The following is a 27,971-nucleotide window of genomic DNA, read 5'->3' as shown; positions in this document are numbered from 1 at the left end:
CCCCCAAAATTTATTAGGTTACAAACACCCAAACTTTCTTTTTTATAATATTAGGTAGGATATAAAGAAAATCATACACAATATTATATTAAATAGAACATTTATTTCATATAAACAACAATATCCACATATTATAATAAATATCAAAGCCTGGTGTTGTGCCAACATCCAGCAGTACAACACTTAATACAATATTTACATAACTAGTCAGTGCATATGTCCTAAGTAACATGGCTTGATTTGACAAAATACTCGTCGCTGCGGGCACTGTAAAACATTCTTATTATAATTAAAATTAATAGACATCCAATTATAATACTAAAAATAAGTTAATACAGGTAAAAAATGTCACATGGCTGTGTGGTCCCTGTACACAATAAGCCACCCTTCCCTTTCCCATAGGTATCCTAAGAGATGATTAAAAGATCTTAATGCTCAAAGGATGGGCAGCAGCGTCCCTTTTAAAACATCAAAGCCTAGTTGCAGTTACCAACCTGCCTGCCAAGTGTGACAACTATTTGTAAATCCACTGATAGGGGAAGGTCTATGTTGACTGGTGAATAGCTGATATGATGACATTTTATTTGCTATCCATACAATAAGTTAAATAGATGAAGTTTCAGGGTACTATACTATAAAAAATTCGAAATAACCATTGACTCTCCTGTTACCGAGCGTGGACTGAAATAGCCCTGATTAGAATTACATATTCTAATTAAATTTTAAAAATAATATAATACTTTCAAAAATACAAATTAATTTTGTCACACCAAGCCATTTAGACGACAAATTAAAAATGTATCAGAAACATTGTATTTATAAACTTTACTATAAAAGATATTTTTTGTATCAAATTATCAAAGGCAAGTGGCAACACCGATTGGTGGATCTATTAATTCTTTCAAAATGACTTAAATGTAGAAGAATTCGAGAAAAATATTTGGTCATCCAATATAGATAATTTTATACACAATTATTTTAAGTATTCCATTGTTATTTTATTGTTGATATATTTTTTTTAATTAAACATATTAATATATTTTTTTGGTAGAGCCATATACGAGATACTTCATAGTATAAAAGTTACACACACATATATAAATACATTAACACACTGATTTACAACAACATATAAATAAAGCCTCACTATAACTTTAATTGAATACACAAATTATACAACGTTAGGTCCCTAGATAGGTATTTTATAAAATATACAATACATTCCTATACAAGTTTAGTAATCAGAGGGAATTGTAAGTAATATATCCACATTGCTAGCACTATATCCTGCCTGGTTAACATCTATGTGGTTCCTATAACTACAAAGATTAATTCCTAGTGAATTCTTCACAATGAGCCAACTGTGTTAAGGTCATCCTCATCTTTCTGCCAGCAATGATGTCTTATCAGTTAATACTACTAACACAGTCTAGATCTCGATTCCATTATTATCATTTTTCTTGGCAGACATGATGAATAAAAAGCTGCTTTATATAAATATGATTAAATTATGCCTGTGTCCTTCCGTTATAGAACAGGCCACCCGTTCCTTTGGGTATTGTAAGCAGTGACTATGGAAGAGTGCAGAATGAGCAGCAGCTTCCCTCTTAAAACATCTCCAAAGCCTTACTGCAGTTGCTAATCTGGATAATATTCAGCTGTAGACTGTTAAAGGCCTATATGATGATGATGATGATGATTAAATTATATGACTCATACAAAGTAGGTTTACTAAACTGTCTATTGTTTATATTTACATATTAACACATCAAATAAAAAAAGTTTTTTTCTCAGCCTGATATCTCAGTTTTAAGCATTTGACAATAAATATGGAATTATGGAGACAACACTGATCTAATGGCTAACTGAAATTCTTTCAGTTCTTATATCTATATTTTTCAGCTTTTGACTGGTTGCCAACCAACGGTTCCTCGTCTCATTCAGATGTCCACTGAAAAAAAAATACATGTTAATTGTCTATATAATACTTCTACACATTTCTCTGTAGTCTACTAACAGTAAACTAAATTAATTTTCTGTAATATTTTAAAAAATAATTTTATTGTCAAAATGTAATAAACAGCAAACTGATTTGCTCTTTACTTAATTTTCTTCTTTTTTTTTAATTTTTTCATGACATGAAAACGACAAAATAAATATAGGATCAATATGGAAATAAATCCTTTTTAAAAAGAATAATTAAAATTGTTTCTAAATTTGTAACAATATTCTATAACAAAAGACAAAAATTATACAGCTAAACTAAGACTGGAGAAAAGGTATTGTTAGTAATGGAGATCTAATAGCCCTAGCAATATACTATCTATCAGGTCGACCTTGATGCAGGTACCCTGGAAATCATCTTGGTTATTACTTGTCAAATTTATTATGATAGGCTTACTAGTCTGCTTTTATTATCACCTATCATCTCTTACCTGCCAGTGTATACTAATAGTGTAAAATGAGGTTACATTTCATTATAACGCATTAAAAAATTTATATAATATATTAAATAATTTTTCCTTATTTAATTAAATTATTAAATTATTATTGTAAAATCTAATTATATACCATTCTAATAATACAGAATAACAAATAATTAGATAAACTACTTTTGTTAGCATCTTACCCTCAATGTAGGACCTCCATCTTTCTGCAACTCCTGCTCTCGTTTTTCCATTTCTTCTGACCTTTGCTGCATGCGCTTCACCCGTTCTGGATCCTTAACTCCTCGGGCCGCCTGCTCAGCTAGCCTGCGCTCAGCAGCCTCCACTTGCTGACGACGTCTCGTTTCCTGGTATACAATGAATTAATATATTTTTTTTATTTCACAAAGCTATTGATAATGAAAACATATTAATATATACATAGTTCTGTTTGCAGTTTTTGTGTATATTTTTTTATACAACTTAGAATGGCAAACAAGCTGATGGCTCATCTGATGGAAAGTGATACACCATCACATATAAACATAAGCAGTACCATTGACATAACAGAGTATACTGTTTTGCCCATGAATATGTTGCCTTTCCTGAAGACTCAGGTGTTATTCCTCTGTACCCTGTAAATTCACTACCATATCCCAACCATCAAACCGTAACACAACCATGCAAACACAACTGTTGGTTGAAACAAATGGGACAGAGGTACCCAAAAAACGACTTTTGTATAAAATCTCTCTCTAGTAATAAAGTGAGAATACCAAGTGTCCCTACACTTTGTCATTCTTAGAAAGCCAGAAGTGACTACACGAATACAGAATACATAAATCGCCTAGTCTCTGTGGTAAGAGGGCTAACTTTCTCTTATTAACATTAGACCAAGAGCCTGCCCAGCAGCGAGACATTGATTATTAGCCAGAGTATACCGTTAACGTAAACGGGGTTACCATTTCAGTATCATTAAAAAAAACTTTCAGAACTTACGGCGTCAGGAGTCAACACATCTGAAGCAGAAGGTTTACAACAGGACATAAATATCCCCATTTTCAAGAAAAACTAAGTATATGCATCAATGAAATTATGTTTTTACAAACAGTACAATAAAATAAAATACATAAACAGGAAAAGCAGACAAAAATAACACTAAACACTTTGTTGACGAAATATTTTTGACTTTTTGAATTTGACGTGACACATGACGTTCCGACACTATGTAATTTAAAAATAGTGTTGTATAAAGAAGTAGCGTGTCATGTGATTTAAAAAGTTTTTCTTTCAACAAATTCAAGCAAATAAATAATAATGTTAGGTATATTATTATAGTGTCATTATTTTATTTATTAACAATACTTTTAAAGTGATATCAATTAGAATATGATAATTTAAAAAAATATTTTTTAAATAAAGTAAATAGTAAATTTAAATACAATCTACATTGCTATAAATTCTTAAATCTGATTATTAATGCTACTTAATTTTATTTCAAGGGACTAGTTACATTCTAGAACAAAACTATGTACCAGAGACTTATAATGGATCGTTAATTTCGCACAAGCGCAATTGAGTCTTAAAATTTTTATCTATTTTCTATACTTGTAATAGTTTGACATTTTAAAGTTATACTTTTTTAAGATATTGCATTATATCTGAGAATTATTTTATATATTTCAACGGGAAATTACAGATCTTTCCATAGAAACAAATAATATCTGCTGTACGTCTTATGCTAGCATTTTGAAAAGAAATATATAATCAAAGTATATTATTAAATTTCTAGTCAGAATAAAATTGAATTTTCATGAAATATTATCAATTAGAAAAGGACAGAGAGAGTGAGAAATAGTAATAACATATAATAAAATAAAATGTAATTATTAAGTGTATATCTAAAACAATAAAATAATTCTGTAGATTTATTAAATTAAATAATATCTTAATTTTAACATTTCAAATAAAACATAGGTAGGTGTTTAAACAATAAACATCAACATACAATAAAATATTAAAATATCTACACTTTTTAATAATGTAATTTTATCCACCTACCATTTGATGCCTTATGGAATGAATATTGGCCATATCGATATAAATGTTAAAAACAAACTTGATGATAAGTAAGCAACTAAGTGACTTTTAAACTACAAAAGCCGGTATAAATTATCCAAAAGAAAAATGTGGCTTAACAAAATGTAAAACTGAATCATAAACAGATCAATAGAATTCGTCAACGAAGCGCAAGTGCAAAAACTTACTTGTATACTTAATATTGCAAACTTATATAGGAGTAATATATATATGACAATATATTAAATATTTTTATAGATAACATTCAAGTTGAAAAGCAATATAGACTGTAAAATGAGTAGATATATTTAAGATATGAATATTAATAAATCTGGGTATAAAGTTTTTAATTTAAAATAAAAAAAACCCGTGGTATATTTTATTTGCTCAATACAAAACTTTGTGTAACTTAAGTTAATAATCTAGTAATCATACTGGTCACAAAACATTTAGTAAACATATTAAGTAGGTCTATAGGTACTATGCTACTATTTGTAATTGATATAACAATAATAAAGCTGGATCTTCACTATAACGCCGGTCTCTGTTCGCTCTCAGTACGGTTAGTAGAAACAATTCGAGAACTGAACAGTAGAGTAAACACACACAGTATTTCTTACGTAATAATATTTTACTAGTTCAAGATAGAACCGAGTGCGAACTAAGAACGACGTTATAAAGAGAATCCGGCCTAAATACAGTTAACATATTTTTTTTTTTTTTAATGGATGATAATGGAATGGCAACCCCACCCGCGCTATCGGTATACACAGGCGTGGCACCAGTGAAGGATGATAGGTGAGGATGAAGCAGATCAATTAGCCCATCGTGACAAATTCAACAAGAATTGTTCACGATGGTTTCCAGGGGGAACCACGTGGAGGTCGACCTGATAGGGCATATTGCTAGCAATGAGGCTGTCAAACTCCATTACTAACAATCCCTTTCCCCCCAGTTAACATATATTAGGTACATTTAACCAGATTAGTCCCAATATAAGTAAAAAAAGAAAAGAAAAAAAACTATATGAGTGGCTATTTAATAATTTTTATGTTTTATGTCAAACGAAATTTAAATGTTTTCTCTAAATGTTAATCATGCTGTGTACATATGTTTTTGAATTATAGCCTAGTATAAAAATCATAATTACCTATATATATAAACCTAAAATGGTTATAATTTATTGTGTGTCTAATTAAAATAAATAAATAATTAGCCGCATAGAGCTTATATAGAATAGGCCACCTCTTTTTTTTCCGTGAATATGGTAAAAGGCGACTAAAGGAACTTAATGGTCGAGGAATGGGCAGCAGTGTCTTCTCTAAAACACCATCAAAGTCTAACTGCGGTGGTCAACCAACCTGCAAAGTGTGATAGCTTTAGTAGTGTTCAGCAGTGGATAGTTAACAGCTGATGTAGTGATGATAATAAGTCAAATAATATGTGTTCCATCACAGGGTTTATTAGGGGTTGTAGTACTTAAATATATTTCCAGTCATCTCTAATAAGAAATATTTTAAAGTACACGAGAAATGGAAATATTAAACAGAAATACTAATATAGTTTGGTTTAGTGAGCATCGTTAAATTTTTCTGCTTATCAGTGTACTTATAGAGAAGTTCTGTGTCTTTTTCTATAAACTGCAACATATATGAACGACAGATCATTTACAGATTACTTTATGCAAACAATTCAGTGAATTTAAGAAATAAAATATTTTCTGATACGGAATAATAATATTTTCTGATTGGTATTATAAGTCTTTATTTATAAATATATATTTTGTCTACAAAATGTGCATAGATAAAGGATATGTTCATCTTAAACACATTTCATATTAATAAAATTTATATTGTAATTATCTTACATAAAATGATTAATACTTGAAATAAATTTGTAATCACAAATTTAATCAAATTTTTTATATAAATTACTGTATTACTTTAATCGATAGATTTAATAAAGTACGATATCGATTATGGCCGTTCAACTCAACTATACTTTAATAGTACATCACTGGCGCAAAGTACATTTTTTGAGACATTCATAAATTTACAAATTTATAAATTTTGTCTTTAAAAAAATGTTATCACGAGCAGCTTTGCGTACAGGTAATTTTAATTTATTTAATTCATATAATTTGTTTTTATATTTAAATTACTGTTTACTAAAATCTAAATAATTAACCTTAACCTACACGGTAGAAGTTTATGTAATCATTCGTTCTGTCAAGTCAAAAGAAAAAATATCTACTTTTGGATATCAAATTGTTACTTATATATTCAATTTTGTAGTATTTTGGTCCTTGAAAATGATTTTGTTGGACCAAGAAATAATAATTGAATTTTAAGAACAATAATCTTGAGACTTCCATCTATTTTGACCTATTGATCTTCCAGACAATTTTTTTCAACTTATTCTTGCTATAAACTTTAGACTTAATTTGTGACCTACGCTTACGACCAATAATTTTGAGATTGAATTCCATTTCAAAAGGTAACTCAACGTAAGAATAATTTGTTCAGCACCACAATAATAAATTACAGAAGAGGTATATTGAAAAAAGTATAAACTATTTATGAATTATAATTTTTGTTGAGGCTTCAGCACCATGAATGACTATGTCAGCTTTTCAAGAAATGTATGTTTGTAAGGTTTTTATTAATAAGTGAAAATGAGGTGGTAATCCTATCAATGCTCTCTGTATATACTGATGGATACCAATGTACCACCACAATTGAGAGTGGAATCAGGCCAGTCAGTCTATCATGATGAAGTCTTTAGCAATTAAACATAATAGTTCCTAGGAGGACCACATAGAAGTCAACCTAATAGGATATATTGGTAGAGATGAGACTGCAAGTCCTTGTTACTGCAGTCGCTTGTTGCTTCTCCCCTGTATCTAAAGTTTGTTAAATGAGTCTGTCAGGTATACCTTTACTCACATATAGGTTTTTTTTTATGGGTGAAAATGGTATGGTAACCCCGCCCGCGCTAATGGGATATGCCAGCGGAGCACCAGTGAAGAGTGATAGATGAGAATGAAAACAGGCCAGTTAGCCCATCATGATACATTCATCAGGAATTAACCATGATAGTTTCTAGGGAGAACCACGAGGAGGTCGACCTGATTGAATATATTGCTAGCACTGGGAGTCTCAGTCAGATTACTAACAATCCCTTTCCCCCCACATAGATAGGATTAAGTATTAAGTTTTTATGTTTGCTACCTCATATCTCTGACTGTTCTAAACCAATTTGGAAAATTCCCCTTTTATTTAAAAGGGTATACTTACAGATTGGCTCCATAAGTATTTCATTAAAATCAGTTCTTGATAATAGTCCAAAATAAATTTTAATTTTTTTTGGGTGCTTTTGTTTGGTGGCACAGTTGAAATCTGTTTTTTGTGGAACATAATCTTTAATTATGTATTTTTTATTTATTAGCCAGAAATTCCATTAAATTTATGTTAAGTCAATTGCAAGACCATTATGTTTAAGAATAACCCAAGATAGTGGAAATCCCTATCTTGAGTTAAATGAGGTCTATACAATATTAGATGCACAGAAAAAGAGAAAAATATTTATATATATAATAATATATATATATCAACATTAATAACTCTGTAATGAATAGTATAATATAATAATAATTTTTAATGTTAATAACACAATGTAATTTTCAAAAATATTATTTTGTTTTTAATCATAGTTGCTGCCCGCCAGTCCGCGTCGACGGCGCTGGTGGCGCGAGGCTCCGCCACCGACAGTGGTGTGCGTGACGAGAAGAATTTCCCTCGTCCCGTGAGAGGGGAACCCGGAAAAGTCAGGCTTGGATTTATCCCTGAAGAATGGTATTAAGAATTAAAACATTTGTTACCATATAGTAAATTGAGTGTTTCCCATGACTTCTTACATTAATTCCGAACAGATATGACAACATAATCTTCAAGAAAAGAGTATATTACTTTTTTAAAGACCGGCAACACATCTGCAGTGCTTTTGATATTGTGGGTGATCATAAGTGGTGGTAGTCACTTACCATCAGGTGAGCCACATTCTCGTTTGCCCCCTGTGTTTGTAAAAAAATATATAACAAATGGCTCCTGTAGAGAATGTATTCCTCAAACTAACTGTAAGTTTTCATGTTATTGTAAAATGAAATATAGCCTTTTACCCATAAAATAATGTTTGAATAAGGAACATTCAAATTCGTAAACATATATTTTTACAAAACTTTCACATTTGTAATATATATTTTTTTTTAATGGATGATAATGGAATGGTAATCCCACCTGCGCTATCGGTATACACCGGCGGGGCACCAGTGAAGAATGATAGGTGAGGATGAAGTAGGTCAGTTAGCCCCTCGTGATGAATTCAACAAGAATTGTTCATGATGGTTTCCAGGGGAACCACGAGGAGGTCGACCTAATAAGGCATATTGCTAGGAATGGGCTATCAAACTCCATTGCTAACAATCCCTTCCCCCCCCCCCCCTCCCATTTGTAATATTAGTATTATATACATGGAGTCAATGGTTGTAAGTATTTCAGAATTAAAAAAAATGTGTTCAATAATGATGTATTTATGCTCCACTGACATGTAATCATCTCTCACCATGGCAGTGTTCATAGGAATATCACCCACCTAGGTTTCTTCAGAATCTTGGTAGACTTGAGAAACTTGGTACAAAAGTCGTTTGCTTGGGCACCTCTGCCCCATTCGTGTTTCTACCGTGAAGCAGTCGTGTTTGCATGACTGTGTTTCGGTTTGAAGGTTGGGATATGCCAGTGAATTTACAGGGCACAGAGGAATAACACCTGAGTCATCAGGAATGTCAATGCATAGGGGGGTATCATGAGCAAAACAGTATACTCTGTTATGTCCATGGTACTGCTTACGTCTACAAGCAATGGTTCCTACTTTCAAATCAGGTGGGCCATCAGCTTGTTTGCCATTCTAAATAGCATGAAAAAGAAAAACTTTGAGTTTGAAGTCTGTTACTGTTCCAACAATTATATTGTTACTTATATACTAACATTCCTATAAAAATAACATTGTTTCTCCATAGAAGATCAGTTGGGAATTTACATTATATAATTTATGCTTCCAGGTTCCAATTCTTCCACTCGAAGACTGGTGTGACTGGTCCATACACATTCGGAGTTGGTCTCGCCACATACCTGTTCAGCAAGGAGATCTATGTGCTGGAGCATGAGTACTACACTGGTCTGTCTCTGCTGGTGATGGTCTACATCGCGACCAAGAAGTTTGGACCAAACCTTGCTGCGTGGTTAGACAAGGAAGTGGAGGTGAGTTTAATTATTCAGAAGATAAACTTATGTACAATACATGCATGCCACTTTGATTGTAGTTTTCTTTAGGTAAAAGAATTTTGAAAATCAGTGGAGTATTTTTTGAGTTTTTCTTTTATAAACTAAGAACTAGCAGTGTCCCTCTTAAAACATATCAAAGTCGATCTGTGGTTGCCAACTCGCCTGTCGTGAAACAGTGGCAACTACTGGTAAAACCCCACCCAAGGGACAGGCCTATATTCAGCACAGCACAGTGGATAGGTGATGTCTGATATGATGATGATGAAACAAAGAATGAAATCCATACCCTTTATATTACATATATATAGTATAGAACTGCTTTCAGTTTTTGGGCTTTCATGTATAGAAGTTAATAACATCCTTAACATAAAATGAACACTGACAGACAGTTGGATATCAATAATTTTGTATATCGGTGTTTTCTAGAACTACCCTCACTTATGTATCTTTTAATTAAAAAAGCTATTATTATGAAAGGTATTCAAATATAGTCTGCCATTACGTGGTACTACAATGTTCACGATAAATGTCATAAATACGAAAATGCTTCTAATAATTCTAAGGAGTTTTACCCATGATTTACTTAACTCATCACAGCATTCTGTTACATATTCCTAGTCTTGTGTGTTTAAAGGATATATATATTATAATTGAAAACAGTAATAAGCCAAGGACAAGGTACAAAGAAATTTGTCGATAGAAACACTTCAGTCAGCGATCACATAAGAAAAAACAAGATAGCACATGTCACTATCTCATTCTATCTCAAGGACTATAGCTATAACAATTTTATCAATAAATTCATTTGTACTTTTTCTTGCGGGCTGGTTAATATACAGCAATGAAGTTTGTTACTTTTTTAACTACATACAGAATATTATCAAGTTGTTACAGGTAACTGTATTTTTTTTTACAGTCCGTAGAGAAGGATTGGAACGCGGGCCGCCAGCAGACCATCACAGACCTGCAGGAGGCGATCGAGAATGAAAAGAAGGCGCAGTGGCGTGCTCAGGGCCAGGAGCAGCTCATCGAGGCCAAAAAAGAGAATGTTCTCCTGCAGTTGGAGGCTGCGTACAGGGAGCGTGTCATGAACGCGTACAGTGAAGTGAGTGATTATTTCTTGGACACATTCAGCATGCCTAGCCTGTTAAAGATGTCTACTTAATTTATTACATGAGGTATTTTCATTTTATTTGGAATAGTCTTCTCCCTTCCCTTATTGGAATATGGTGCACTCTCTCCTCTGCCCATCAACCTCTCGTCCACTTGTGGGGTGTTATATTTTTGTGAATAAGAGAAAAATATAAATGTTAGTTTGCCACGTCCCTCTTCCCCCTCCCATACTCTGTTTACATAATATATAAATAAAAATAAATAAATACCTTTTTATTTTAACCAATCCTATCAAATTTATCCAACACTTTCATGAAAAATTATACCCGTACCATCCTGCTGGACTTTTTTTTATCTATTTATTTAACTCTTCACCGCATTTATACAGTAATAAAATAGAATATAGAGCAAAAGTTTACAGTATTTTAAAATTATTGTAAATAGAAAAATTAAAAAAATAAGAAATTAAAATATAAGGTCACCATTTTCGTAGCAGTACCTGTACGTCAAATGCTAGAGGCATGACTCCTGTTAGAAAAACATAATCGAAAGGGAGGGGGTAATGGACACACTTTCTTATACTTATATAACTTGTAATAAACAAATAGGCAGCCCATCTGATAAAAAGTTATTTATTTATTTATACTTTATTGACCACATTACAAAAAAATAATGTCTGGCACAAAAGGCGGACTTAATACTATATAGCATTCTCTCGCAGTCAACCTTTGGCTAAACAGAAATTTGAATATGCGGTGAAAAAAAATTACAACACATACAATAGAGATTATATAAATATACATACATGAATATATTAAACAAATATTACATAAATATACAAATATGTCTGTATAATATATGACTGTCATCTATAAACGTAGTCATCATTGTAATGATCATCAGGTACAGAAGTTAAAACAATAAATCACACTTTCCAGGTAAAGCGACGCTTGGACTACCAACTCGAGAAGGCGAATGTGGAACGCCGCCTATCCCAAAAGCATATGGTTGAATGGATAGTCGCCAATGTGACCAAGGCCATCACCCCAGACCAGGAGAAGCAGACCCTGGACCGCTGCATCGCTGACCTGAGCGCGCTGGCCGCCGCCAGGAAGTAAATGGGAGTCATCAATCATTTAGTAATTTATAATATTGTAATATAATGAAATAAATCATGTTCCAAGTTTATTAGATTTTTACTTAATTGACTAGTGACTTATCCCGGCTGCGCACAGGTAAATAGGTCAAAAACTTAGATAAATTATAGCCCATATTACTTGCTTATAATATATATATATATATATATATATATATATATATATATATATATATATATATATATATATATATATATATATATATATATATATATATATATATATATATATATATAATTGTCTTCTAAAAGTTTACTATACTACAAACAAACAAATTTTTCCTCTAATATCATAGTTTCGACTATTTCACCAGATCTTTTTTGTTTTTAGAAAAAAGAAAAAAATATCCACCAGATCTTGATTCGCCATATTCATTCGGATAGAAATTCCAAACGTAAAGCTTATGGGTATGAAATTTAACACGTGTGGCGCTTTGTATAAATCTAGTATGTTACATTCTGTGGTATAAATGGTTATGTATTCAATTATCGTATGGGCTAATTTCGGAAATGAACTTTTACGGGTGAAGCCACTGAATACAGTAAGTATGTAGTGATCATTAAGATGACGGCCCACTTGATAAACTGTTAACTTTCGCCTACAGACATCTACTGTGATTATTACGCTAGTCATCATGTGTTGCCACTTAGAAAAACTAAGATATTTACTAAATGTATTTCTAAAAACAATAAAACAACAAAATAGTTACATAATGTATATTATTACATAATACAATAAAATAAGCCGGACAACAGTTTGTGGTTTAGTTAATTAACAGGCAGCAGGGGCCCGTAGTTAAAGCTTTTCGTAGACTTATTGCACCAGGACACAAATTGTGTCCACCGTGGACAAAGGTTAGAGGGGGGGGTGTCGAACAACTTTTAATTTTGGATGTATTAATCATACATTTAAACTATTAACAGAATTACTTGCATTTGCAAATTGAAATTTTATAGATCAGCACCAAAACAATACAATAGGCTAAAAATTCAACTTTAATAATGTCCAATTCGCAAATTACTACGGTATATTAATAAATAATCTTTGATTTTTTTTTATTTATTTGATAAAGAATAAAAAGATTTTATGTATTATGTATTTTTATATTTTTTTTTTCATTACCAACAGTTCAGAGTTCTACATGAACCCTGAACAAGATATGTTGCTTTATTTACCATATCTTTAAATGCCTGAATAAAATTAAATATATATACATATATACAAATTTGTTATAGTTCGTTTCTTAACAGGACAGTTTTTTTTTGTGTAGCACAAATGGCTCGTTTCTAATAATTTCTAAAAAAAAAAACAAAGATTATTTACTACATATGCCAGATGAATAAAAAAAAAAAAACAATAGATTGAAAAGTGAAATCACAAAGAAAGAGTGTTTAATTAAAGAAATTAATTATGTAAGTATATTTATCTACACATGTTATCCATTGAAAGCTAATAAAACCATTTGTCCTCGACAACGTCATAAGCTAAATTCATTTAAATAATTTGTAAAATGCATATCAAAACGTGTCTGCCTCCAACTAATGTGTATGCTTAGCAAAAACTGCGTTAAGCCCAATTACTACAATATAAAAATATACATCTCTTTTACTAAAATTAATTTACTATTGTTTGCAAGAGTTCTATGTGAAACTCCAAATTCACATAGCAGTCTTGATATGATTATATAAATATATATACGTCGAAAATTCCAGATTCGTCACTTTATTATCGTAATCTAACAAATGGGGAACAAAATTTCTTATTTGTATCAGAACTAGTTCGAAACAAAAGAGACAAAACAGGAATAAATCAGAACGGAATGTCAATGACCTCAAGCTGTCAACTATTACTCGAAAAATAGTTTACATTAGAAAACAAATATTTTATTTATTTAAACTAGTTTTCAATGATCATGATTTTGAAGGCTTCGAATTATTTATTTTGCCCGCATTTTATTCAATATGATATTCCAGTTTTGTCTTCGGACAATCATGAGTTAATTATTTTTATCCTTGTTCTAACAATATCATATCTTTAGTAAACATGTCAGTAAATTACAATTATAGCATAATTATTATTATTCTATTAAATTACCCACTGGGAGACCATTCGCAAAACTATTTTACGCGCTAAATTAAAGTAAATCACTGTCGGAAGAATATTAAAGAAAACATACGAATTAGTATTTGGTTTCATGACGTAACTGCACGTCGTTCTTGCAGTTCTTATACATTCTACAGCTTATATTTTACACAATTAGGCGATAAATATTAAATTTTATTACAATTGCCGACTGAAAACTCTTTAACAACTGTATTAATGGGTATTTCAAATTATAACACTACATTTACAAGCGAAAATGTACCTTACCCTTTATAATTTTAACATTAAATTTAGATATTCAATTTCAAACACATCATAATTATTTCGGAAATATTTTATTCGAGTTAACCACATTACATTGGTGCATTTTCGCTTGTAGAATTAAAAAAAAGTGAACAAAAATTAATAGAGGATTAGATCCTGTCATAGCTTACAAGAATTGTGCAATATAGTAGCTATGCTTTGCAGCACCATCAAATATGTGCTAACTTTAGTACTCTGTTACCATGTTCTTCGTCTGTGACGAAAGGAAACTGTACAAAAAAAAGTTAAGAAATTTAATTTAAAATTTAGTATTACCTTTTCAAATGCATACTTAGTGTAATATTATTATATTGACATTAATAACTTTGTTTTAGCATAGTTCCATATTTGTATTGTTAAATTTTCTTATTATTTATATATTTAATTAATGATTTATATAAATAATATTAAATTAATCAATTAAACAGTAAACATGGCGGAACTAAGCATATGTAACACATTTTAAGGAATACATTGAAAATAGTACAATCACTGCAAAGTGTATTCCACATTTGTCTTATAAGATACTGTTTATTGCCACATCTAGTATTATTTCAAATTATCAACAATTAAAAAAGTTATTCTCTGTCTCCTTCCCTCACCCGCAAAGAACAATTATAATAAATGAAAGAAAATTAGAAAACGATTACTCGAACTTTAAAGCCACAGATAGGCATATTAAGAACTATTTGGTGACATTATTATGATTTCTGTATGGCACCATAGACAAATCGAAAATTCTATAATACATTGCCAAAACATAATCTATGACAAATATTGATAAGATTAAGAAAAATATTTGATATATTATTCTTATCGGTTAAGCTAGTGCGACGTATTAAAAATGATTACAGACATTTTGTTTGTCAATCTATCTAGGGCAGATAAAAACAAACATTTGGAGTTTTTGTATGTAAGATTTCAAATTTTATCGTGAAAAACAATTATGATATTTCAACCGAAAATAAGAAAAAAAAAAAAAACAGAAAAGATACTGGCTAAACATTACTTAAAAATAACCTAAAACATTAACCAAAATAAATACCTTATCGTATAAGGAATATAAACAAAAATCACTCGTGTGAATACAAAAATATAATGTAACTATTGATATAAACAAAATGTAACTGCATTGTTCAGTATAAATATAATCCTGTATAGTACAAATTCACTCCAGTGTTATACAACCTATAAAGGAAATTATACAAAAAATAAATATTCGCTCAAAATAAAAATATTAAACACCTATTCGGGGATGAGATGTCATAGTTTTGTAAAAAAAAAAAAAAAACAGTTGTGCACTATGACATCTGATTACCAAATATGGTGTTAAATATGGCTTCAAATTTATATTGGAGCCAAAAAATCTATTTTTCAAATCTAATCATTATTATTCTAAGATGAAGAACTATAAAACAAACTTTCTATTTTAGACACTATAATAAAAAAAAAAACTGCTAAATACAAAAAAAGGTTTCCGTTGCCTGTATTTTTTTTTCATTATCTATTTTCTTTATTAGTACAGCAGTACTTAGTCTTTGATCATGGACTATAATTATATAGACATTATGATTTACTATTGTAATCTTTTGGAGGAAACAATAAATAGTATCTATCTATCTATCTATTTATGATAATCCAAATAATAAAAAAGACTCATAGTTAAAACTGACAAGTTCTTTCGGAGCCCAATACAAGTTTGAAGCCTCTACACCTCAATGAGCTCAATCTATTACATATAGATCGAGCAACTCGGGTCACATGTAACCAACGAACTTTAATATTATTCATTTAACACTTTAATATTATTTATTTCTATTATACCCTTTATATTCTTTTATTTTAATTTTAACAACCGCTTGAGAATACAGCACCTTACCAGAGGGAGACTTTATACAAAAGTCGATTACTTTAGTACCTCTGTCCCGTTCGTGTTTCAACCGTGAAGCAGTTGTGTTTGCATGGCTGTGTTTCGGTTTGAAGGGTGGGATATGGCGTGAATTTACTGGGTACAGAGGAATAACACCTGAGTTCTCAGGAATGGCAACGATGGGGGGTAATGGGCGGAGTATACTCTGTTATATCCATGGTACTGCTCATGTCTATAGGCGACGGTTACCACTTTCCATCAGGTGGGCCGTCAGCTTGTTTGCCATTCTAAGTTGTGTAAAAAAAAACCAGTTATAGATTTTATGAAATTTAAGCTTTAACTGCGTAAATCTTAATTATAACCATTTATTATGTATCTGATATGGCCTTAACATTGTGTATCCGTGACATATTGAAGGCCAGGCTTTTATTTACTTCATCATCATACCAGCCTTTAACTGTCCACTGCTGAACATATGGTATTTGTGCATTTTTGCCCCTTGGGTATTTTTGCCAGCAGTTGCCACACTTTGCTTAGGCTTTGGAGATGTTTTAAGAGGTATGCTGCTGGCCATCCCTCGCCCTCCCTTAGTCGCATCTTACGACACTCATGGGACAGGAAAAGGTGGACTATACTATGCCGGATTTATTTACTTATTTATATATCATTGTAAACACTAATAATACATAAAAAAACATGACAGAGGTAAGTAAACGTATAAAGGCGAGCTTAACTCTAAAAGAGTTCCGTTTCTTTGTTCTACTTCATGATAAATAATTATGAAATTGGTTTAGCCATTCAGAAACAAAGCGTTAACACTTACTTTCGTATTTATATACGATTTAACTAAAAATCCAGTTTTTTTTTTAAATGTATTTATGCATGCTAAATAAATAAAAAAAAAGTCTCAGTCTTGTCACATAATTCATTGGGACACACCAAACATTTTAGATCACTTGTTGCTTCTAAAATTGCAAAAATATTTATATTTATTTATTCATTTAAACTTTAACGCACAGTAAAATTCTATGTCCATTTGGCGGACTTAACACCGGACGGTGTTCTCTACCAGTCGACCATTGGGCGAACCGAGAAATACGTAGGCGGTGCATTATTGAATAGAGAAACAAATATAGCAATACTAATTTGTTTCTAAGAATTAATATTGCTTTTTGAGAGAATAAATTAGTAATCAAACTGTCAAAACTGAAATAAAAGAACACAAAGGGTGGATATACATGTATGATAGCTCGATGCTCTTAAATCTAACATGTAAACTTTTCGCATATATCGACAATTCCCTGAGTACGCATATTATTTGCATTAGACAATCGTTCTAACAGTACTGGTTACAGCATGCGCTGACTCTAACACCTGTTTAATACCGCTTCTGCGTCCTATTTTTAGTTATAGAGCTATCAAAATCATATTTATATGTATATAAAAAAACTTTTCCAAATGTCCCGTTGTTGTTTTCAAATTTGAGATATATTTGAGGCAGCAGATACGTTTTTGACCAACCAGAGGGCGTACCGTGAAATGTTTCCCGAAATTTCGGAGCCAAACGAAACAGAAATTTAATGTTAAAATTACATAATACATGCCGTTTGGAAATATTAAAAATGTTAAAATATTGTTCCTTTTGACTTTTATGATAGTATTGTATGACGAACGAAATGTTAAACTCCATTTATTGGTACTATTTTGGTATAAACAAAAACACGAAATTCAGTCCGAAATTTCGGAATTTCATTTCATGGTAGACCCATAGTTATGACCAGACATAAAAATGCATTCATATGTAAAATATGTTAAGATTTTATATTTCAGTACGTAGTAATCAACCCCTATAATGCTGTATTACTAATTATTTTGCACTTGCACACCCTGTATAACTCAAATTTGTGAACATCAACCAACATCTGTCAGTTTACAAAATACAGGCTGGATCGAAATCATTAGCATTCTCTTAATGTTCTACCAGTTAAACTGTAATTATATTCCAAAGAAATTAAAAAAAAAAAAAAATTGGGGCTGAATGCACAATTAGTATGGGATACTATTGTTTGAGGCTCCCATACTAACTGTTACATTAGTGTGGAAAGCTTAAAATATTTATAATTAGCCATTTTACTGGCAATTTACTAATTGCATATTGTTTTAAAAACATTAATTATAAAAAAATTATATTCCAATAAAGACAGTATGTTAAATAATAACTATTGTGAATCATATTGGAATTATTTATATCGGTTTCACTCAAGTTTTCAATTCGGGAATTCCCAACTAGTTCCTAACTCAATAAGAGGCCTTATTCAGGAGCGCTGATCACGGTTGTGTCGCAAATGTTAGTCCAGTCGCGTTCGAAACAAGTCGGGACATCTTCGAATTTAATAGGCGAGTAACGCGATATAAATAATTACCACTAAAGCATAATTAAAAAAAAATACGAAAATATCAAGATTTCATTTTTTTTATCATTTTCTACCCACATACCTTTTTTTTCTTTACTGGCAATTCACACTGTATTATAAGGCGTTTTTTTCTTGTAGGTGGCAACACTATCAATTTATTTTTATTATGGTAATAAACTTATCATTGGCACTTGTACAATTTTTATTACTTTGATAATTAGAGTATTGAAAAATGTACTTGTTTATTGTGCATCGAACAGCAGTTTCAATCAATAGAACAACTTAAGACAACTCTAACGATTCCGACTCGGAGTCCGCATTGTACAATCGAATTGGAGTTGGTTAATATAATACATATACGTAATTAAAGCTTACAACAGTCTTCTGTTACAACATAACGCATGTCCGCTTCTTGTGCGGCGTGTAGTTGGACTTGTTGTTGATCCTCTCCGCCTCCTGGAACCGGCGGACGAGCCGCACCAGCTCGTGGAACGCCTGGTCCACGTTCATCCGCGCTTTGGCACTGCACTCAATGTACGGGACCTTCAGTTGGCGGGAGAGCGCTTGGGCCGCCTCTAGTGATACCTAGAATACGGATGACCATGTTAATATACTGCTGGGCACCTGTCTCTCCTCCCCAAAAGCAGGGCTGACCTTAGTCTACCTTATGCTCTTGAAAAATCTGTCCACCGTGACGACGCGGAGCAAAATTGTCATTTTTTACTGAGACACTTGGGCAAATTTTACAAAGCCTGATACTTGGGGTCTAAACGTAGCCCCATGATGACTTCGTCATGGGTCTACCCCACTCCAACGTTGAATTTGAAGCAATCTCTATTTTTTATTGCCATTTTTGAGGTTACGTTACCGCACACTGTAATTTCATTGCCATCCCCCCCCCCCCCGCAACCCGGATAGAAGAGAGATATTTTTTCAATTTATTAATAATTTTTATAGCATATGGTAATCATTTTTTTACATAATTGTTCGAAAAAGGATTTTACGGCGCAAGATATAAGGAAAGAAATTAGATGCACGTGTAATGATGGAAAGGGAAAAAGTGGCTTATAATTTCGAGTGACGCATATCTGTTAGAAAACATATATAAGATTGTTTTTTCCCATTCAATAGGTTGGACGTCACGGTTCATCGTAATGAATCACCGAGGTAAACAAACAATGATTCATCATTACATTTATTGCATAAAACTTTAACCTTTCTTTGCATGATTTTTTTATTGGTGAAATAAATTAAGGTGATATAATAATATATCCTCCCCATTACTAACAATCCCTTCCCCCCAGACTTCTGCCTCGGAAGCGGAGACATGAGAGCGCTATATCAGTCTACTGGTGACCGCGACCGGTGTAACCTGGTCGAAACGTAGAGATAATTCTAGTAAATTGCCATGGTTTACCTAAATGATGGCGTTATTAGGCGTCTCTTATAAACTATGTTATTACTAGCCTATTACACACTAAACGATTACTTGAATGACAAACGTGCATCTTAGTCTATCATGCACGGGCTTTTAACGATCGTGTAATTTTAGACATAGTACATTTAAATAAACACACATGTTTTTTTTTGTTCAATGTACTGGGTTTGGATTCCCAAGCACTTGCGGTTGCGCTTTTGATGTACGCTCGCATATGCTAAAGTTTGCAGTCGATTAGGTAATTATATGGGTGAAGAATTTGGGCTTCATCATCAAGTAGGTACTTTTTTTTGATGGGTGATGATGGTATGGTAACCCCGCCTGCGCTAACGGGATACGCTGTCGGAGCACCAGTGAAGGGTGATAGATGAGAATGAAAACAGGCCAGTTAGCCCATCATGATGAGTTCATCAGAAATTAACCATAATAGTTTCCAGGAAGAACCGCGAGGAGATCGACCTGGTTGGGTATATTGCTAGCAATGGGATTCTCAGTCTCCATTACTAACAATCCCTTTCCCCCCATTAAATTAAATAGGTACTGAGAGCATGTTCTGATGCGGATTGATGGGCGGTGAGTTATCATTGTGGATTTTACGATTTACAGGTTAAGCAGTTGATGGAGTCGATAGAAAATTTTGGAGGTTTGAGACCTATTGAAGAGAACACACATAATGTTAACAGAGATTTAAAAGAGTAACTGTTGAGTTTCTTGCGGGCTCTTCTCAACAGATAACGAACTTCCAAACCATGCAGTGGATTAAAAAATTTGTCGATTTAAAAGTGCTTGTAAACATGTCTATTTGAATACAAGATGATTTGAAATTTAAACATAGAACAGAGGAAAAGTTCACAAAAGTCACTTGAATGGATAGCTTTATTCCCATTCAAGTTTTCCCCGTGACAGCAATACTTGAATGGCGCCGTAATGCCATGACAGCACAGTTGTTGTCCCGCAGAAACAAGAGCGGGACGGGGAGAAAAGAATTTTATTTTTATACAACTTAGAATGGCAAACAAGCTGACGGCTCACCTGATAGAAAGTGGAAACCGTCGCCTATACACATGAGCAGTACCATGGCCATAACAGAGTATACTGTTACGCCCATGATACCCCCCATGCGTTGCCATTCCTGAGGACTCAGGTGTTATCCCTCTGTACCCAGCAAATTCACGCCATATCCCACCCTTCAAACCGAAACACAGCCATGCAAACACAACTGCTTCACGGTTGAAACACGAATAGGACAGAGGTGCCCAAGCAATCGACTTTTGTACAAAGTTAGTAATGGGGTTTAACATCGCCATTGCTAGTACAATGCCTTGTCAGATAGACCTCCATACGTTTATCTCTGGAAAATATATTGGTTAATTCTTGAATTCGTCACGATGGGCTAACTGACTTGCTTTCATCCTTACCTGTCATCGCTCACTGGTGCCCCGCCAGCGTATACCGATAGCGCAAGCGGGGTTAACATTCCATTGTCTCACGAATGGAAGAGAAGTAGCCAAGCAGTTTAAGAGTAGCTTAGAGTCGTTATTCCACTTACCACTCTCTGCATCTCCAGATCCGCTTTGTTGCCCACCATAAGCATGGGAAACTCATCTCGATCCTTGACGCGCAGGATCTGCTTGTGGAACTTGTACAGCTCGTCGAAGCTCGCGTGGTCAGCCACTGAGAACACGAGGAGGAACCCCTCGCCAGACCTCATGTACTGTTCGCGCATAGCACTGAACTCCTCTTGGCCCGCCGTGTCCAGAACTGAGGCGAGATGTATTTATTAGATAATTTAAGAGTTATTTCCACAAAAAAGCCAACTTCAGTTGGGGCAAAACCTTTGTTTTAAAAACTAAACTACTGGATAAATTTTGATAAAATTTTTACGGAACCAATGTGTAAGTATATTCTTTCAGGTAAAAAAAGAATTATCCAAATCGGTTTACAACTGACGGAGTTATAAGGTGACAAACATATTCAAACTTAATTCAATTTATTCGTAACATATAGTTACATCGTGTTGTATATTTTTTATGTTATAAAAAGATATGATAAAAGAATGTTACATTAAAAAATACACGACCTAATTACTCTTTATTAAAGTCGGTTGAAAGCTAGTAATTCGGCCCGACTTCGCACGGGTCGACAGAAATTTGAAAAACAATAAGCTATATCCTATGTTATACCCGCTAATAAATAAATAAAGTAGATTTATATAGGCGAAAGAATTTTGTAAAATTTGTCGAATAGTTTTTGAGTTTATCCATTACAGACAAGCAAATAATCAAATCTTTCCTCTTTATAATATTAATATGTACATAAAGCACGACAACTACTGGCAAAACCCCCCAATAGGGGGAGGCCTGTGTACAGCAGTGGGCACTTGAAAGCTATGATCAAGACCACTCTTCATAACATGGACTGTTAGCTTCTTTACCAATCTAAGTTGCATAAAATAAATATAATGAGAGAACACCACGAAGTCAATTAGTATGCAAGTTACGCCATCTATTTATACCAGTGTTTCTCAACTTTTTTTGTTCCATGCCTCACTTGAACATTTATAACATTTTTATGCCCCCCTACATATTTTTTCCTGACAAAGTTATATTTAATTTATATCAAATAATCTTATCTAATAAATAAGTACAGTATTTATTTTTTAATTTACTTTTTTTTTTTAATTTGGCACCGATATCTACTCGTAGCATTGCATTTAAATGGCCCGGAGCAAGTTCTTAACTATCAAATTGCGGGGGGAAAGGGATTATTAGCAATAGAGTCTGACAGCCCCATTGCTAACAATATGCCCTATTAGGTCGACCTCCACGTGGTTTCCCCTGGAGACCATCGTGAACAATTCTTGTTGAATTCGTCACGATGGGCTAACTGACCTGCTTCATCCTCACCTATCATCCTTCACTGGTGGCCCGCCGGTGTATACCGTTAACGCGGGTGGGGTTACCATTCCATTATCACCCTATAAAAAAAATTATCAAATTCCACCCCTGTGGGCCCTACGTTGGGAAACACCGATTTAAATCATATCTATGTACTACATTAATTCAACGGACAACAATAACTGTCGACATTTTACTATTTATTAATGCAATACGTGGGTATAGTACACACTGCAGTGTCGTCACAGCCAAGGCCACAACCTTACATATATAGATAAACAAAGTCTCTGTCAATGGCAGTGTATTTGATATGTACGGTGTCAACACACAGTGGTATGTCGCATTGCACGTCGCACTACCAAAATTGGCAACACCGGCTTTATGTAGTAATCGATGACGTCTTCTGTAGTGATTTTGATCAGTGATGGTTATTATAAATCAATATCTTTATTTATTTTTTTAATGCTTTATTGCACTAAGTAACATTATAGGGCTTGTTGAAGGATTTTCATTAAGCATGGTGTAGTACAAAAGGCGACCTTATAAAAATTTAAAAAAAAAAAAAAATTTAAATTATCTTTATTCATGTAGGTCTATTCCAGACTCTCATGATATGTCAAATCTACCGTCAGTTCGGAATGGTTTCGAGATGAGAACAACTGACAAGAAACTCGGCTCGTTTTCTTTTCAAATAATATTATCTTTACTTATAATAAATCTGTAGAGAGGTCAATTCTGTACATGAAATATATTTCCAAAATAACTATCAGGCGGTGATTAGTGATCGATACTGGTGCCAAAATATGGAATCAGTAAAATTTTTGTCTGTCTGTCTGTCTGTATGTTCGCTATAGAAACAAAAACTACTGCACGAATTTTAACGAAACTTGGTACAATTATTCTTCATACTCCTGGGCAGGTTATAGTATACTTTTCATCACGCTACGATCAATAGGAGCAGAGCAGTGAAGGGAAATGTTAAAAATGTCCACCCGTGCGACGCCGGGACGGGCCGCTAGTTTACTAAGCAATCTCTTCTAGACAACTTTTGAGTAGAAGCAATTAAAGAATGGATGGGTAGGTGGCGCGTTAAAAAATAAATGTAACGCTAAACATTTGTAAATAAGCACATTTATGGTCATACATAAATACATACACAAATTTGTGTATATATATACAAATATACAATACTTATATACATATATACCACACTTAATATATATACATATATATATATATTAGCCCAATATGGGATATATTAAACATCAGTTATCCAAAGTAAAGATCTGGATAGAAATTAATATAGACATCCAACTGATACGGGCAATATCAAAGTTCCTCATTGATGGCAAACATTTTTTAATACCCAATATTAATACTAAATTTGATATTAGGATGTTATATTAAAATTTGCTATTTTTATAATTCTTATTTGCAATCACTCCTAGAACTCTAAGCAGATCTTTAATATTTCTTACTTCCTTTTATTCTCTCTAATATTCAGTCACACAGACCGGCTACTGAATATTTTTAAAAATCCACAGTTGATGCAGACAGCATCAACTGAATGAATGTAAGATCACAAGAAATTTTTTTATAAAAAAAAAAATTAGTATAAGCATACTTAATAAAGTTTATTTTGAGTCTGAATTTATATTTAAGTGAAAATTTAAAAAAGTTTTATGAAAGAAATTTTAGTTTTAGATGATAAAAAATTATTTCCTACTGTACTTATACAATTGTTACATTGATTGTCTCACTTGTTCTCTATACTGTATAATGCAAATAAAGTATAGTCATTCATTCAAAATTTCAAATGCAAAATATAAAATAGCTGGAATACTTGGAAATATTAAAAACTATTTATTTTTAAAAATCCACAGTTGATGCAGACATTCACATTCTAGTAAGGGCATTTTAATTTTTTTTATACTACTTAGAATGGCAAACAAGCTGACGGCCCACCTGATGGGAAGTGATAACCGTCGCCTATAGATATGAGCAGTACCATGTACATAACAGAGTATACTGTTTCGCGCATGATACCCCCCATGCGTTGAATATAGCAGTCAGCAGGGCCTAGATAGATGTACATCACTAAATAGTAGCACACCACTAGTAATTAATAGACTTGTATGAAAATATTAACAAATATAAAGGAGATAAGTAAAAGTTTGAATTTTGAAGATGGGCATGACTCATATGTATAATTTAATAAATAACAATGGTTATGAATTAATAAACAATTATTAAATTAAAAATATTAAAAAACCATGTAGCAGACCAGCCAGAGACATTATTAAATGTACATATGCAGAATATTAAAAATGCAGGCAATTTTATTTAGATTACACAGGATAATCAAATGCCACTTACTGTCCAACTTAGCTGGTATGTCATCAATGACACACTGCTTGGTGTAGCTGTCCTCAATAGTGGGGTCATAATCAGTCACGAAATAACTCTGGAATAACAATAAAAAGGCATTTCAGGAACAGCTGGTGACGCCAGTGGGCGGCGCCTTACCATTAAGGGACCTTGACATCAAATATCACTGATGAACTATTTTTAAGTATGAAGAAATCCACAATTAATTTATATACACTTAGCACGACTAAAACTCAAGGTACGCATACATTAGAAATACCAATATTTGTATTAGATGAATTATCTCAAAGCGAAGATAAATACCTGAATGAATTGTATTGTAATCGCACTTTTCCCGACGCCCCCGCCGCCGACTACTACAAGTTTGTATGTTTGAGCTTGATTTGGTCTATCACCCGGCCGCGACATATTTATAAAATGAATAAAACAACCAGTTGAACTAATTTATAATAAAAAAAATAGTTCGATTTCTACTGATCTCTACATTAGATGACAAACAGCCAAATATGAACGAATTACTTCGAATATTATCTCGATAGAACTGACAGATTGATAATTGGTATCGAATTCGAACTCAAATGATTATTAATGCTCGATTGTGACACAGATAGAGACTAGTAGTGTTGAATAGAAAAAATAATTAAAAACAAATCTTTTTGTTACACTAGTTAGCTAATGATTTTAGTTTAATTATTATAGACCTAAGTTATAGATGTATGCCGTTTAATATATTATTTTTCAAAGCGGCTTGGTCCCTTAAAAATGTGTATAAGTATATATTTTCAGACTTTTTGCGCATAGCTGAAAGCTCAGTTAGGATTTTGGTTTATTGGATCATAGTATAAGCACCATAACATAATTCTGGGATAAACATGTAATTCTTTATGAATCAAATTAAATATACTTTTTCTACAGCCACTCGTAAGAAAATAAAGTCGAAATAGTGTGCCTATGTTCTAAAGTAGTATTAATTACGATATTCCTAATCATAGATGGAGGCTTTAAAGTTAAATTGCTAATGTCACCAAACGTCATCGTTATGTCAATCTCAAAACTCAAAATTTTATTTGCAATTGTCATAAAATTTGAAAAAGTCCAGCGAATAGTTCGTCGGTGGATTGTGGTCTTTTATAGATATTTTTGTTTGTTTTCTTTCGAATAACTTTCATGACTTTTTAATATTAATAAAATGTTTTCCACAAGCACACAGAGAAAATTTTGGACATTCAGTGACGAGACTGAACTAGCCCGTCTTCGAGAAAAACATAATTTGCAATACATTTCAAAGCATGGATCTAATACTGATGAATATCAGCCGTATAATATTTTCCTGTCCCCTGAGGAAGAGGGACTGCTGTTAAAACAATACGAGCTTCATATGAAAGAGTTTTGCAAAAGATTCAGTCCACCGATGCCAAAGGGCGTCGTAGGAACTGCGTTCCATTACTTTAAACGTTTTTATTTGTACAATTCTACAATGGACTATCATCCGAAAGAAATTCTGGCTACTTGTGTTTATTTAGCGTGCAAAGTGGAAGAATTCAACGTGTCTATAGGTCAGTTTGTTGCTAATATAAAAGGAGACAGGGAGAAAGCGTCGGATATTATATTAAATAATGAATTGTTGTTGATGCAGCAATTAAACTATCATTTGACTATTCACAATCCCTTCAGGCCGGTAGAAGGCTTTCTTATTGACATAAAAACGAGATGTACACTTCCTAATCCGGAACGGTTAAGAAGTGGTATTGACGAATTTCTTGAAAAAGTGTTTTTGACTGATGCATGTTTGTTGTATGCTCCATCTCAGATTGCTTTGGCTGCTGTTCTTCACTCAGCGAGCAAGGAACAAGAGAACCTGGATAGTTATGTCACGGAGATATTATTTATAGATGCGGGTCCAGACAAACTAGCTATTTTGATTGAGGCCGTGCGTAAAATTCGTTCTTTAGTCAAAATGGTGGAGAATCCAGTACGAGAGAGAGTCAAAATTATTGAAAAGAAACTGGACAGGTGCCGCAATCAAGAAAACAATCCAGACAGTGAAATTTACAAAAGAAGAATGAGGGAAACTTTGGATGAGGATGACATGCCATATTCAGGCACAAGTAGAATGTCTTTAGATACAAGTGGAGTTACTCAAGTTTTGTCTCCATCAGCTTCTTAATTATAGACTATAAATGTATATTGACTCTATTAAATATAATTAAATAAATTTACTATTTCTTTTAATTTTTATTAATTTATTTGTGGCAACAAACAATCATTTATAAATATTCACAAAATATACATCATAGTTTTACAACAAAAGACCTTTACGGTGCCAATAAGAGTATTTTAAAATATAAAGTTATGCTTCATGAAGTCTAATGGGAGTACTCAAGAAATATAATAACAATTTATATGCACTAATATATACATGAGTACCTAAACTGAAAATAAGA

The 27,971-nt window shown here is 32.7% G+C and overlaps 4 protein-coding genes across 4 annotated transcripts; 2 read left to right on the top strand and 2 right to left on the bottom strand.

Moving 5' to 3' along the window:
• Nucleotides 1-83: 83 nt before the first annotated feature.
• On the bottom strand, nt 84-3,637 carry LOC113511410 (uncharacterized). The gene is made up of 3 exons (XM_026895035.3): nt 3,426-3,637; nt 2,630-2,794; nt 84-1,951 (listed from the first exon to the last, which is right to left on the bottom strand). Exons 1-3 carry the CDS (start codon nt 3,483-3,485, stop codon nt 1,937-1,939), a joined length of 240 nt encoding a protein of 79 aa, XP_026750836.1. The 5' UTR covers nt 3,486-3,637; the 3' UTR covers nt 84-1,936.
• A 2,858-nt stretch (nt 3,638-6,495) lies between these two features.
• On the top strand, nt 6,496-12,145 carry LOC113522407 (ATP synthase subunit b, mitochondrial). Its single transcript, XM_052900935.1, has 5 exons — nt 6,496-6,616; nt 8,218-8,359; nt 9,622-9,820; nt 10,761-10,949; nt 11,896-12,145. The coding sequence occupies exons 1-5, from the start codon at nt 6,589-6,591 to the stop codon at nt 12,073-12,075; spliced, it is 738 nt and encodes a 245-aa protein (XP_052756895.1). The 5' UTR covers nt 6,496-6,588; the 3' UTR covers nt 12,076-12,145.
• A 4,448-nt stretch (nt 12,146-16,593) lies between these two features.
• LOC113522213 (ras-like protein 2) lies at nt 16,594-26,068 on the bottom strand. The gene is made up of 4 exons (XM_031914626.2): nt 25,831-26,068; nt 25,516-25,603; nt 21,792-22,003; nt 16,594-19,389 (listed from the first exon to the last, which is right to left on the bottom strand). Exons 1-4 carry the CDS (start codon nt 25,933-25,935, stop codon nt 19,192-19,194), a joined length of 603 nt encoding a protein of 200 aa, XP_031770486.1. The 5' UTR covers nt 25,936-26,068; the 3' UTR covers nt 16,594-19,191.
• A 508-nt stretch (nt 26,069-26,576) lies between these two features.
• On the top strand, nt 26,577-27,746 carry LOC113522214 (cyclin-H). The gene has a single exon (XM_026907889.3). The coding sequence runs from the start codon at nt 26,717-26,719 to the stop codon at nt 27,692-27,694; it is 978 nt and encodes a 325-aa protein (XP_026763690.2). The 5' UTR covers nt 26,577-26,716; the 3' UTR covers nt 27,695-27,746.
• Nucleotides 27,747-27,971: the final 225 nt, after the last annotated feature.

The sequence above is a fragment of the Galleria mellonella genome, unplaced genomic scaffold (genome assembly GCF_026898425.1).
Source record: "Galleria mellonella isolate WM207_F2 unplaced genomic scaffold, CSIRO_AGI_GalMel_v1 utg1267, whole genome shotgun sequence".
Classification (NCBI taxonomy): Eukaryota; Metazoa; Arthropoda; class Insecta; order Lepidoptera; family Pyralidae; genus Galleria; species Galleria mellonella.
This window is presented reverse-complemented; position numbering and strand designations above follow the sequence as displayed.